Source organism: Epinephelus lanceolatus, chromosome 2 (genome assembly GCF_041903045.1).
Source record: "Epinephelus lanceolatus isolate andai-2023 chromosome 2, ASM4190304v1, whole genome shotgun sequence".
NCBI lineage: Eukaryota > Metazoa > Chordata > Actinopteri > Perciformes > Serranidae > Epinephelus > Epinephelus lanceolatus.
The window spans coordinates 21,424,906-21,438,643 of NC_135735.1; the positions used below are offsets into that span (position 1 = coordinate 21,424,906).

The window sequence follows — 13,738 nt, forward strand, 5'->3', positions numbered from 1 at the left end:
TACTCTTCGGTATTTGTGTTGTAGACAGTCTACTTCCTGTCTACACCGGCACCCGTGTAAGGAAAAAAACCTGTTTTAAAATGAAATCGTATTGGTGTGGATGTGGCCCGATATAAGGATTGTATTTTTGAAGTAATTGTATTTTAACTATGAGACTTTAGACTATGTTCATGCTTCGCCTCAGCAGCCATTTCCTTTTCTCGAAGCATTTCTGCTACCTTCCTCAGATTCTCTGCTTCCTCTCTGCTAAAATGAAGCCAAATTGCACATGGGATATAAATTTACTGATACCTGTTTGTAGAAGCGTTTAGTCTTGTCACCATTTATCACAGCTGCATTTTTAGTGTCCCCTTCAATCTATCTTAGCAGGGACAGGCCAGGACCTTGATGAGTAAAGCAGCCAGACACAGAGGGAGGGAGGAAGTGTGATAGAGTCATGCAGGCCTCCCGTACTCCCCAGCCCTGCATGTGGTTCAGACCAGTCAACAGTCTGCAGAAGATTTAGTCAAACGGTTTAAAATGTGGTTAGGGATGTATCCATCTGACCGCCAGTGGTGGCAGATCTGCAGCAGTGGTTGCAGAACACCACCAGAGATGTTGTCTGGGTAGGAAAGAACGATAAGCAGTGGGTGGATGTTGATGGAAGTGTTGTCGTAGCTGCACAGTCTGTATGGTAATTGGATAACCAGGTAAGTGGAGATGGGACACAGGTCGCAGGGATGATGAGGGTTCTGTCAGGGCCCGCCTTTTAAGGCCTCCGTGCATGTGCCTGTGTGTTTGCGTGTGTGTAGTTGGGACTGCAGAGGAAGGGCAATATGATCCTTGTAGGATTCAGGGGCCCACACACAAGGTCCTAGAGAGATCTGGCAGTGAAATATAAGATGGCCAGTCGGAGAGTGAAAAGGGAGGGAGAGGGGCGCAGGGGGGCGCTTCATTTGTGAATCCCGGATGTTTTTTCAGTCTTGATAAGCACCATTTCTTTACATTTGTCGTCGAGGGGGGTGGTTTTTCTTTGAAGCGGGTTAGTGGATTCCTAATCAAGATTAGGGATCCTGAGCGGAGCTTGATCTCACTGTAGGTCTCCTCTGTAGAGCCAAAGCAGTCTTTTGTCCTCCTTCTCATTGTGACAGGCCCTTATGTTGCAGAGCCTGTTGAAAACACTGCTCAATTTTTCTTAGCTTTCAGTAGCACATATGTGTGTGTTTTTTAAATGATCATTATGAAGATGTAAACACATATACTTATATTAGTTTTGGTGGGGAAGCAAATCAAGTCCTGTGTGCATATCTTTCATGCTGCTACATGCCTATCTTTACTTGAAGTTAGTCTGAAAAATGAAGATCCCCGGGGCTAAAGAGAAGGGCTTCTTCAAGCCTTTTTTTGGTTGAGGTTATACTCATGCAGGCACACTCAATAGACTTAAATTGCCATAAGGGATGGGTGACACAACTAGCCTATTGTTTGTTTGCATAGTTTACATGTACAGTCAAAAACATCATGTTTAGATCTTAACTCAGGGTTCACTGTTAATGCTTCTATTCACTTGCCTGGTCGGGGAAAGGGGCTCAGAAATCTCCTTACCCAAAGTCAATTTGTACGTGCTCTTATACACACTGTTTTATGCATTAGTGGTTATAAAAGAACAACAGAGACTAAAGTTAATTGTCATGTTTAATTTTTATTTTATTTTATCTGCCTTGCTCTCAAACTACTGGCAAACTGTGCAACACATAGTTGGACTTTCACTCACAACTCCTAAAGCCACCCAACTAAACTCCTGGTTACTGGATAATTTAGATGCTTGCTTGTGCTTCGGCACATGAACTTTGTCTTTATCCGTGGCCATTTTCTTGGAGTGCCCGATCAGTACTGTGCATTTGCAACTCTTGGCAGAAGGAAGTGGGTTGGCTCACTCCTTAGCTTCTTCCAACATCGTAATGTGGCATTTTACTTGCCCAGGGAAATCCTTATTGTTGAGCTTTAAAACTGCATGTATAAATTAGCTGATAAAATGAGGGCTCATGCACAGATGATTTCATTTTGAGAACCAAGTGTGTTAACAAAATCTGAGAAAATCTTATGTAAATACGTTAAACCTAATTAATTTAACATTTTTCAAAACCAGGGTTAAGAAGGGCTTCACAGCTACAAAAGGTAAGGCAGTGAAAATAATTAAAATGCCAAAATGATTTAAGATTTAGAGACAAAATCGGGGCAAGAACAAATTGAAATTGTACCAATTGATTCGTAGTTGGAAACAGCTTAAAATCCACACAAGATGTTACTATACAACTTTATTGTTTTCTGCTTTCAATATATAAAACCTGCAATTTAAAGGTATCCATGAACTCTGAGATTTTACTGTGCTTTCTAACTGATTTTTTGTTTCCACAGTGACCTGAGCATGAACAACATCACTGAGCTTCCAGCGTTTGTATTCAAGAACTTCCCCTATCTGGAGGAACTGTGAGTACATGCCCCCTTTTTTTCTCTCGCTAATGATGTATTTACTCTGTACAATGTTGACATGAGGGCTTATGACATGCACCTGGATATTTGAGTTTGTGCTGCAAAACACACAGTATAGGTGCACAACATGCCCTCCTTCTCAGCTGAAGAAGATAAGCGCAGCATTACATGAGGTTACGAATCACTCAGCCATTCACGAGTTGAACAAGGGCGGTTATAGAAGGCGCAGTGAAGCTCAATTAAAAAAGGTGAGGTGAGACAACATGTATTGAAGCTATGATCATGTGACATCCTGTGTGGATTTTTGCTTTTAAGGGATTATCAGGGTGGCAACAGCACATCTGCGCTCTGGGGCTTTGTTGAGTGGTGTACATCTAATCTTAGTGGGTGTTTGTTATTTCTTTACTCTTTAAACACTCCGCTGTCTGGCTCGCTGCTGCTGGGAGTCAGAGATAAAATCTGTCTACCTGATATCAGGTAACATGCAGCCCTGAGAAAGCAAAATGACCAGTGAGTGAACACACTCCAGCGGTTCCAGCTCCACTTGGCCTTTTGCGGTCGTGTTTTTTTTTTTTTTTTTCTTTCAGCTCTCGTGCATCTTTCAGCCGGCCAAGTCTTCACCCTCTTCTTTTCCATACGCCACTCCAATCTGCTTTGTCGAAAGGCAATTTACTTTTCATCGCATTGTGCGGAGGAATGCAAGGCAGGAAGGAAGAGGGCAAAACAATGGTTTCCATGGCAACAAGACCGAAAAAAAATAACCCACCCGGTCTTTGCCGCTACTTCTTCTCATCTGAGGTCATCATAATGGATGGACTGTCGTCGGGGTGTCATTGATTGACATATACCCTTAGTTCATAATGTGTGTTTGTTTAACCTTCTTTCTGGGAACAAATCTGCAGGCTTGTCTCAGTGAACTTTGGTGGATGACTTCTTCGCTCCGGGGCTGCAGCAGTGTCAGTGAACCAAAGCATGGGCCCTGAGGGCAAAGACAGGGGGAGAAAGAATTGACAGAGAAAGAGATCAGGGAGAGAAAAGAGAGCGGGACATCCTCCTACAGGACAGGAGCGGAGACGAGGGAGGAATATTCCCTCCTTCGTAGTCACGCAATCTCCTCTGCTCTCCCTCTTTCTTGCCAAAGGCACCACAAAGCTCAGCAGACGTGATGACAGGTATTCTCTGTCTCCTTTGCAGTTTGTTTATAGTCTTGGAATATCCTGTGACCGATAGGCTCTCTATATGTCTTAAGTGAATTGTAGCACTGACATCTGGTTCAGCCTGTTATTGATAGGTTGCAGTTTGTCGACAAAATAATATGAAGTTATTTTAACATTTTATTTTTTATCGTCTTTTGTGTATTGTAAGTGTGTGTTTTCCTCTCTGTTTTTCATGTTTTGTGAAGCACATGGTATTGCATCCATTTGTCTGAAATGTCTGCTAAAAATAAAGCTTGTTTTTCTTTCGTGCTATTTTTAATCTGTCTGGCCAAATGAAATGAGATAAAGTCTGTACCAGTGTAATTTATCTTTTACCTTTTGATAACAACATTGAGGGTTGCCATGGTCATGCAGTTCCTGGAAAAGTTATGAGACTAGAAAAACTGTTTTCCAGGTTTAGAAATGGTTTGGAAATGTTTCAGAAAGGTTTTGAATATATGTTGTTTTGGCTATATTTTAAAATGTGTTCATAAAAATCTCAAAACATGTCCAACATTACGCAAAATACTTGTAGTTCATTCATTTTTCATAACCGCTTATCCTGTTAGGCGTCGCAGAAGGGCTGGAGCCTGTCCCAGCTGACATTAGGCTGTGATAGGCTTGCAGTATTAATTTAAAATCTAGTGCTGGGCAGCATGACTGTTGAAATGTCACCAGTATCACATGATGCACATTGGCGTACGCAGCTAGTTTGTGGCGGGAATGTGTAATGAGGGAGTAAAGTTGGAAAGCGCTAGCAGTTTGCTTATCTGCAAATACTTGGGAGGTGAGTGTTTAATAATGCACGGCTTCTGAACCACAAATAAAAGACATGGCTCAATAGAGAGGTAGGAAAAAGGGACCAAAAAGTGACACACTGAAGAAGACTTTCGGTTGAAACGTCTGTTGTGTACTGGTACTGCCATCCAAGCTGGTTGATTAAACTTCCTAAAAGGACATTTGAGAGTGCTGGCGTTTTTCCCTTTTTCACTGTTTTTGGCCATGCACCTCACGAGTGTATTTATTTTGAGAGTGCTTGCCTGTTCCTACGTGATTTCAATGGAGAGGTAGACCTTACCTGCGTCGACTCTGCACCAACACCAAAGCATCAAGACAATCAGAAGGTTGCTCATCATCTGCACATATTTCACACCTACTGTAGCCAGGCCAGATGAAGTCAATGTTTCTACCAGCATGTCAAGCATCAGTTGATCCATTGATCCAGTCCATTGCTGCATCCGATGATCTGCCTACTTTGTTTTAACTACTTGAATAAAGTCATGGAAATGGGGTGAAATATTATAGAAAAGTTACAGAAAACTTTTGAAAATTCGTTGATAAAAGTGTGTGGGAACCCTGAATATGGTAACAATAACTATATTCAAATATAGCATGGAATGAGATCTTTTTGAGTGATGGCTCACATTGGAATTGTTTGTCCTGATTAATTATACTACAGTCAGTTGAAGGGGAACTCTAGTGTTTCCAGTGAGACACATATTTTGTATTGCTGGAAACAATACACAATATGAGCATTGTTTCCTTACTGTGGAGAGATGACGTCGTACACATCAGAGATTTTATTCCCCTGAAGTGGCAGATTTTAGCTGCATGATTATCATGGCCAAAAGAATTCACACTAATGAAATTATTTTTATATCTACACAAAATGAATGATAATAATAATGCTATCAGTCCAACTCATCTTAAACTTTGTCAATTGTGTGTTTTATCTCTCTATTGGTAAATTAATTACACAAAATACGAGTGTAGGAGTGCAGTGGAGAGGGAGACAAGAAATGGAAATTATTAAGTGATGCTGGATTATTTACACATTATTATTATTATTATTATTATTATTATTATTTTTATGAATTAATTTTCCATAACCGGTCATCCTGTTAGTTGTCGCAGGGGGGCTGGAGCCTGTCCTTGCTGTCATTGGGTGAGAGTTGGGGTACACCCTGGACAGGTCACCAGACTATCACAGGCCTGACACATAGAGACAGATAACCATTCACACTCACATTCACACCTACAGACAATTTAGAGTCACCAATTAATCTGCATGTTTTTGGACTGTGGGAGGAAGCCAGAGTACCCTGAGAAAACCCTCACTGACACGGGGAGAACATGCAAACTCCGCACAGAGGGGCTCCCCCACTCAGGGTTCGAACCAGAAACCCTCTTGCTTTGAGGCGACAATACTAACCACTGCATCACTGTGCCTTATCATCAGTACTGCTATAATGCAACACCCCTGCCTCTCAGTAACTCCCTTCAAGGACCCTAAAAGTGCTTCTACTGACAGTCAAAGCTGCACCAGACCTCCTGTCTGCTCAGGACAGAAACTGAGGAACGTTGTCTTCCAAATTTGTAACAGTTTGCTGTTGCAGATTGTTGGTACTAAAAAGAAATTTATTTAAACTGCAGATGTAAAATGATTTGTCTTAGCAGCATAATTTGTAGCTTTGTGATCAGCTTAAAGAGCGTTACCTTGGTGACTGGATGTTTCCTGCTGAAATGTACCTCGGGAGTCTTAGTTAACTTCTATCCTGAAGTTTTTAGGTACACAGACTTGTACCTTTCTGTAACCTTTTTCTTTTTTAAATCAAAGAACCAGATACTTTAATAAGTAACACAGTTGTTAATTTTTTGTACTGATGATTCAACCAGGAAAGTGTCATGGCGATCCAACTGTGAGTCACGTTGTCGGTGGGAAAATGAATGTGACTTGTACTTCCAGAACCAGAGGCGCCTGAAATAGCTCCTGTCACTTCACAACTCTTTTATAATTAAATGATTCTTGGAAATGGCAATATGATCATCTTCATTGCCAATATGAACACAGGAAATTAGGTCACACGCTTAGTATCACAGATACCTACCAACAATGGTACAGAAAAAAGGTGTGTACTGTACATGTGGGAGCATGTCCTGGGGGAGGGGTGCTTGTTTGGGTTTTGCCACAGAAGTTACCTAAATAGAAAGTTAAATTGTACTGTTTCAGCAAAATTTAAAGCCCAAATGCTTTTTTTCCCTTGATGGTAAATCATGTTTGTAGCCCTCAGCTGTCAGAGTGCACTGCTAGGGCTCTTTGTGAATTTGCTATTGACAAAGGTAGACCTGTGGGAGTGGTGTTGCACAAGGAGAGGATTTAGCCTTTCCTCAACGAGATTTAGCACATTCTTCTTCCCTCGTCGGAGCCTGGGGGGACATGTACTGAATTTGCTGAAAGATGCAAGAGGAGGAGAAGCTTTTTATGTTGTGAAACCTGAAGGATGTCTGAATGATTTGTCAAACCATGTTTGCATGTGGTGGTTAGCGGCTCGTGACAGCGATTGAAGGTTCTGGGCTGTGTGAGCTCTCATGGAATCAAGTCGTATTGACATGAGCCACATTGGTCACTGTATGTTGGAAATCAACAAGAGTGACTCAGACAAGATTCATGTCATTTTGAATTTGTAGGCGGCCATCTGTGTGTGACAACTTGCACTGTAGTCATGACTGCAGATTATGGTCTGGGAATTAAAATCTTATTTCTTATTTAAGCTGTCACAAGACATCTCTTGACAAATTGTGGCTCAGTAGAGACACATTGATTGGTTGATTTAATAGTATTCTGAATTGTGGAATTCAGCTGTGGAATTTATTCATTGAACTTCTTTGTAAAGCTAGTGAGCATTCACATCCTAATATGACAGCTTTGGTCAACCACTTCAAGTCAAGCAGTAAATAAGGTCTGTGAATGGCCCCGAATTCATTTAATGTGGGTTTAGAGCAGTCGGTCTGCTGCTGGTGGAGGCTCTCTTAAAAGACTTAATGTTTTTCACATTCAGCACACTCTTAAGTTAATGTTCAAATTTGAATAAAATGCAGTAAAAGCAAAATAACCAGTTATGCTTACTCACATGCTTTCCTGCCAAGCTCACGCAAGCTTTGAATTTACAAGCACATTACAATTTTATTCAACTTGTTTTTTTTTCTTTGGTTTGCCATCCTCGGTGACACCGTGTTTCTTGGCAGCTTGACAGCCGGCTATCTCTCTTCCATTTTTGTGGCAGATGGAGAATTTATTAGAAATTTGTTGCCTCTGTAGCCAAGTTTCCGTCCATGTGTAGGGCAAATTTTGACCAAATTTCCTCCGAATCAGCGTCCACTACTGTTATGTGAATTTTAGGAGCTGGTTTAATTGAACCACACAGCTGGTGGCGCTGATTCTCTAGTTAAGTGCCATTAAAGGTAGGATCTGGAGGATTTTCAAACAAAACAAAATACAGACATATACAAATGAAATCCTGCTTAATCATCACCTATGGGCTTCTACTTGTGTGGTGGTGACTCTGTTTGCAGAGCTCCTGCCCTTTAACTGTATTTTGATGTTTTTGTGAGCTTGGACCACTTCTGGGCGGAGATTTCCCCAGCCAATGAGAGAGCGCAGGTGCCGTGCCCAAGCGTGTCCGAGTGTGTCCGCCTGGCACCAGCGCGAGCCTTGTCTGAACCTCTTCTGTGAAGCCTTCTTCCGTACCTCCGGGCTCCGTACACCCGGGAGAGTTGAGCCTGATAGGAGGGGCCAAATTTGAATGTGTGTTTACAAACAGCAACTGGAAAATCCACCAGACCCTACCTTTAAATCATCGCAGGAGAACAGGGTGCAAGAAAATGACGTAATTAAAAGGGAACCAGTCAAACCTCAAATGGTGAAAATTGGTGAAAATTTAGAAAACATGAGGGACGTATAGCATTTACGATTGTCTTGTGGGGGTAACAGAAATGTTGTAAAACTTATTTGATGAAAAAATACCATTACAAATGTATGCTTTGTGTCGCACTACGAGACTTAAAATGCTTCTTGAGGCAAACAAGTCATTTTAAATTTGAATTAAGTTAAAAAGCCTTGATTTCAAAACATGGCTGCTTAAATTAAAACACCAACCGGTTTCAACCCAAAGGTCTTTGTCAGGGTACAAAAGGGTGGACGTGAGTCAAATTTCACATTTTATAAGCTTGGTAGGGGGTGTCACCTTATCTTGATTAACAAGTGAGCCCAGGTGGGTGACAGAAATGGATTGCAATGAGAAGCCATTTTGAAAGTGAAGCACCTCTACAAGTGTTTAAAAAAACAAATGCATCCACGCATGAGTGCCTGAAGTTAATTTATTTCTTCCCATGTGCCGGCCCCTTTTCTTCAAGAGCACCTGCATTTTTTGTTGAGTATCATGATAAAGACAGTCCTTGAGCACACTACTATCTTGTTCTTCAAAGTGATTTTAAATGTTTGGCTATATACAAATTTACTTGAGTTGAAAATGTTATTGACGTGTTTGCCTACTGTTGGCATACAGTGTACTCATAGAACAGGTATTTTAGCTTTGTCAGTCTCATCAGGGAATCAGCTGCTCACACTGGTCAACTCATAGTTTTACGACAGAAATGCTTTACAGTGGATTAGCTCTCCAATTCACTGAAATTGATGGCAAACAAAAGGCCAGTTCTGACTGTACATGAAGGGTATGTGGTCATCTAACAGAGTCAGACTTGATTCTCAGGCTCACACCCAGCAGCTCTTGTTGCAGGGAATTCAGCCTGGTCTGACTCACGTTGCAGAGTGATAAATCTGTTGCTAATCTCTCATGCCAGATAGTACATTTGGGCTGCGTCTCCCAATCAGCCTGTCCCATGCTTATTTACACCCTTATTTCCTATACACTTCCTGTTCCCAACAGGAAAGAGAGGTGTCCCCCATCGGCCTCAAGTAATTCATGCAGGGACTGAAGAAGCTGCCCAGTGATAAATGTTACAAGGCAAAGACTGTTACAAGAAGACACTGCTTGCATCAGCCTCAGAGGGGTGAATCAGTTTTTCACCCTCTATGGGGAGCTGAATAGTAATGGTTAGGAGGCTCGGAGAGGGATCTAAGAGGTGATATCCAGGAACAGCTCTAATCTCTTGAGGGTGACGGATGAAGTGACAACAGGCCATGGCACAGACACATGTCTTTGACACCCCAGGCCCCATGTTCAACTTCAGAGCTGGAAACTAATCTACTGAGGCGCTAGATGTAGAGAAGATCTCACACACTATGTGCTGCTTTACTCAGAGATGAATTATACTCTTTGTGTTTGTTGCTGTGTTTCTTTTGTGCAGAAATGTCTCCTGTAGCTTTAAAACATTAAAGAAATGTCCAGAAATCTAAGTGTGACTCTTTCTGTCCCCACAGACGACTTGCGGGGAATGACCTGTCATTCATCCACCCTGAAGCCCTGTCTGGACTGCATCAGCTCAAAGTCCTGTAAGCATGCACCCTCCCTGTCACCACCACCGCCGTCAACACACACAAGCACACACACTTATGGCTGCAATGGTGTGAAGTTTTCCACACACTGGGGAAGAGAGTAAATATTGCAGTTTGCGGTAACATTGTGGTGCTGTCAGTTATTGCCACCCTAAACATAGTCATGCAATTTACATCTACTCGGAATAGACCAAATGCCTTTTTCCATCCCTGCCCTCACAGTATCTGTGCCTGTGAAAACACCTAACACAGCATTGCACACAAGCCCTGTGTAAAAATTAGTTCTGCGTAATTTACATCGGGCAGCACACCCTAGTGTGCCTGCACAGACTCGAACACATTGCACAAAGCACTGCCCTGTTGATTCTGCGACGGGCCAAAAGTTCAAAGTCCTGTTGATCTACAGGTGAGGTCTTGGTTACACGACTGAAAACACAATCGCATGGCGGTATTGTATATACTTATCATATCGAGTGAATTATTCACATTGTGACTTGTAACCACACAAGTGAAAACAAACTGGAGTATTTTGACTACATGCAGCTCAAACAAACCCTAATCACATCAGGTTTGGGTCCGTTTTTACAAATAGAGTACCTCTATAAGCAAGTGTAAATGCTCTTTAGAGTGAAGATGAATATGGATTGTTTCATAACTTGATTAGTGTTTAAAGTTTCTTCATCAGCTTGGCAACAGGAATCAGGATCAAGAGAAATATATGGAGCTACTGTCTCCAGCAAGGAGCCACATAAAAAACAACAACACACAGAGGAGGATTTTCAGGATTTTGCCAGTGCCTTTAGCATCAAATGAATCTGTGGACACACACTGGCTGCGGTCGAATAGTAGAACATGTCCTTTGTCCTTTTCTAAACACTTTTACTTGGTCTTAATGGAAAATGTCACGAGGTCAAGGAAAGATGTGAAGGAAAATTCATAAGGACTTAGCACTGCGGCTGTCTTTACTTAAGAAAATCTGACTGTGCTTACACTAGGCTACGGTGGATGTTTTTGACATGGGTCACTTTAAATGTTGCTGTCTCAAGAGATAGTGGGACGGCATTATTTCTTTTACTTTTGTAAAGGAGGGTCCAGTGTACCCTATTTTAAAGAATATAAGAGAGGAAGCATAGAAGCACCTTTTACCTAGCTTACAGAGAATTTGACCAGCTCTTATCACGACTGCCATTAAGATATGTCTGGGTTATTTCACTCAGTTAGGAACCCTCCTCAGCAATAAAGACTATTCTAGCGCAGCCATTGTTTTAAATTCATGATAAAAATGTGTTGCAAGTTGAGTTAAAATCATCATTTCTGCCATTTTATCTTCAGGATGCTGCAGAATAATCAGCTGAAGACTGTGCCCAGTGCAGCCCTGAAGAACCTTCACTCCCTCCAGTCTCTGTAAGTCATCTGCCACACACACACACACACACACACACACACACACACACACACACACACACACACGGACTTACAGACACCCTCTCACATGCATGCATACTGTACGCATGTGTTGGGTATTGTTTGCTTAAAGAACCTGAGTTTCAAGTGGACCTCTCTGTCCTGCATTTATAGTATTAAGGAAACACTCACTGCCGCTGCTGCAGGTTGTAATAATTATTTGTCGGTGTCATCATACTGGTCATCTGTTTTGTTGGGTTAATGTAGTTTCAATTTCTTGTGAACTGTCAAACATGACCTAACAGGGGAGAGGAACTACGATTAAGATTTTTAAACTATCAAAAACTTTTTTAAACTGCTGAAGGAACATGAAGGTGATCAAAAGCTGCTGCTGCTGCAAAAGCAGTTATTCATGTTAATATGTAAAACAAAATCACTCAGCTCTGTTTGTGAGTTTTATGAAAAGCCTGTGTTTTCTTTAGAAGTTAATAAGAAAGCTACTTTGTCCTGAATTCCTGGACGAGAAGATCCGCCGCAGCCACCAGTGCTGTTGTCAGAGAAAGCACTGCAGTGTATTTACACAGCCTACTGTCCAAAGTGGAATTCATAGTGTTTGTGCCAAAGTAACAACCACATTCTAGACAGTTACTCACAAAGATAATATAAAAAGCAGCAGCAGGAGCGAGAGCACTGCAGAACCGTTTATCTGCTAATGTATGTAAAGATCGTAACGTTTGGTGCTGGGAATTTGCTTAACAAATTTATGCAAAAATGGGTTTATAGGCAACAACGGGGGTCAATTTAGGGTCACTGAATACTGATTTCTCAGTGTGAATGACAGACAAGATGCACTAAACTAAACGTGTCCAGGATGAGAGCGTTGTACGTGTGCTGTTGGTCGGTTTGTCCATTTTTTTTTCCCAGACTAAAAGATCTACAGCACCACAGGATGGATTGCCATTAGATGTCACGCAGACATTTATTGTGCCCAGAGGCTGAATCCCAACGACTTAGGGTCACATATGTTGTTTTATGTGAAATGTCTCAACAACCTTAAGATGAATTGCTATTTCATTTGTTCAATACTTAAACTGTGTCTTGTGCCCAGTGCTAATTAGTCAATGTTAGCATGCTAACATGCTAAACTAAGACAGTGAAAATTATACCTCTTGAACTTCAGCATTGTCAGTGTGAGCATGTTGCAATGCTAGCATTAGCATTTAGCTTTAAGTACAACCGACAACAGAGCTGCTAGCATGGCTGCAGACTTTTAGTCTTGTTACACTTTAAATTTCACTTTAAAATCGGATATTGTTTTTGCTCCAAAAACATGGATGATATACATTTTTGATGGATGTTAATTAAACAAAAAATAGAAACCCCAAATGCATTGTGTTACACTTACAGTTTGTCAAACTTTAGCATCCATACAGAGAATTACCTTTGTTATACGTCTCTGCAGCCGTCATCTACATTATTTAAAATCCTCCACTACTGTAAGATTGCAATATGATCAGAGTTAATACTGTACTCCTCCTTCAAGTCAAGAATAAATGCATAAATCTCAATTATTTACTCAAGACATCGTTGATGTCACTCGGGGCGGTTCCACTGATATCACTTACTTAACTGCTGCAGTGTTTTTTGTGCACTAAGCCCTGTGCAAATGTAGGTCAGTCTTATTCAGCAGATCTGTGGCTAACTCCTCTCTTCCTATGTTGGGTTGTTGAGTTTTCCAGGAGCTTGTTTGTTTCCCCGTGTTTACTCGTAACTGTCAGCCCTCTCACGATTTCCTGCTCCACTCGCCCTTGGTCTTCAGCATTGTTTTTCTGAGACTACCAAACGTCAGTTTCACTGAGACTGTGATGCGTATATGGCTCTATTTTTTGCCACCTCCAGGGACTAATGAGGGAATGGATCCAGCTGGAGAAACGTGCTGAAAGTCCAGCTTTCAGCTATTATCACCCCTCTATAACCCTCCCCTTGTCCCTTGCTTCCCCTCTCGTCTTTTTTCCTGCCGCTCTTCTTTCTTTTTAACAGATGTCTTTTCTCTGCGAGGGTTTTAAGGTCTGTAGCTGAAGTAATATGCTTTGACAGAGCCAGGACTTGGTTTGTATAAAGCCTTAGAGAGCTAAATGTCAATCAAGACTGTTTTTCTTCCAGCCCAGACACTTGAGGAATTTTGAGGGAGGGCGAGACACTCGGTGAGGGAGGATAGCAGGAGAAAACAGGGTGGTGATGGTGAAAGGAGCACTTGTGCATTCATAATACTGCTTAAATTAAAAATATTTCCTTTTTTACCACCAAGATTTTGGCTCGCTCCTGATAAAAAATTAATATGTTTGCAGGGTCACTGCTCTGTAGTCAGTCAAAC

General features: G+C 41.6%; 1 protein-coding gene across 1 annotated transcript in view; it reads left to right on the forward strand.

The window, feature by feature from the left end:
• lgr4 (leucine-rich repeat containing G protein-coupled receptor 4) overlaps window positions 1-13,738 on the forward strand; it is a 37,806-nt gene that overhangs the window by 10,267 nt on the left and 13,801 nt on the right. Inside the window, exons 2-4 of the mRNA XM_033627698.2 lie at window positions 2,395-2,466; window positions 9,886-9,957; window positions 11,293-11,364. Of these exons, the coding sequence (XP_033483589.2) occupies window positions 2,395-2,466; window positions 9,886-9,957; window positions 11,293-11,364 (216 nt within the window). The remainder of the gene's footprint in view (window positions 1-2,394; window positions 2,467-9,885; window positions 9,958-11,292; window positions 11,365-13,738) is intronic.